The 937-nt window shown below is 29.9% G+C and overlaps 1 protein-coding gene across 1 annotated transcript; it reads right to left on the bottom strand.

Moving 5' to 3' along the window:
* Positions 1-211: 211 nt before the first annotated feature.
* On the bottom strand, positions 212-454 carry LOC106756006. Its single transcript, XM_014638240.1, has one exon. It carries the CDS (start codon positions 452-454, stop codon positions 212-214), a length of 243 nt encoding a protein of 80 aa, XP_014493726.1.
* Between the last annotated feature and the right edge of the window lie 483 nt (positions 455-937).

Below are 937 nucleotides of genomic sequence, written 5' to 3'. Positions count from 1 at the left end.
AAAAATACTAGTGAAAATTTGGACCAAACATGCATTCATTAATTTGACGAATTTAGATTCTCTGTTGAAATTTTGATATCATATTTCTGCCATAGTTTTAAAATAACATTGATAATATTAATTTTTTTAATATATCAATGTATTTTGAAATCTGAACAGAACGACAACATCAAAAACACTAATAGAGAACCTGAACTCGAATTTGACATGTTTAATGATGATCAGGATCTGGTCCTGCAGGTGAAATTCTTTCCAACCTTCCACCAAGCATTGACCTCTTTCCATGCCACTTTCCATTTCTCACATTGTTGATTACTTCACGTAATCCAAACTTACTATGAATCTTCTTCTCCATTGTTGTGAGCTGAGGAACATTTCGAGCTTCTGAACTCACGAATGTCAGAACAATTACGATGATAACAAGTAACTGTCTTGGCTTAACTGAAGTAGCCATTGTCTCAAAAAAACACAATGAGAAGAAAAAAGTAGCTATTTTAGCAAACCCTAAAGTTCTTTTCTAGTGAAATCAGTGACAGAAGTAGCTTGGTGTTTTAGAAGACCAACATATACCTATATATATACACACATCAAAGGCTTGAAGTGATTTATGGGGCAAGATTCTAAAGACTAGCATATCAAGAATCATATTGGAAGGTCGTGTAAGCAGATAAGTACCACCCAAAAATTCCTTGTCTTATCTATTTTTTTTTTGTGTTATCATTCTTCTGTCCTATGCATCAAGGTCAACATATATATTTATTTGGACAATTTTTAATGAGAAATAATATCACGACACATTTTAGGATGATTTGACACAGAGTATAAAAGTAAAATGGTTATAAAAAATAAAAAAATAGTATCAAATAATTATAAAAAAGTTAGAATTGTCAAAAGAATATTTTTCATTTTTAATACATAAAAATAATAAATTTGTTTA

This window comes from Vigna radiata, chromosome 2 (genome assembly GCF_000741045.1).
Source record: "Vigna radiata var. radiata cultivar VC1973A chromosome 2, Vradiata_ver6, whole genome shotgun sequence".
Taxonomy (NCBI): Eukaryota; Viridiplantae; Streptophyta; class Magnoliopsida; order Fabales; family Fabaceae; genus Vigna; species Vigna radiata.
Note: the sequence above shows the minus strand (reverse complement) of the source record. Positions and strands in the feature narration are given on the sequence as shown.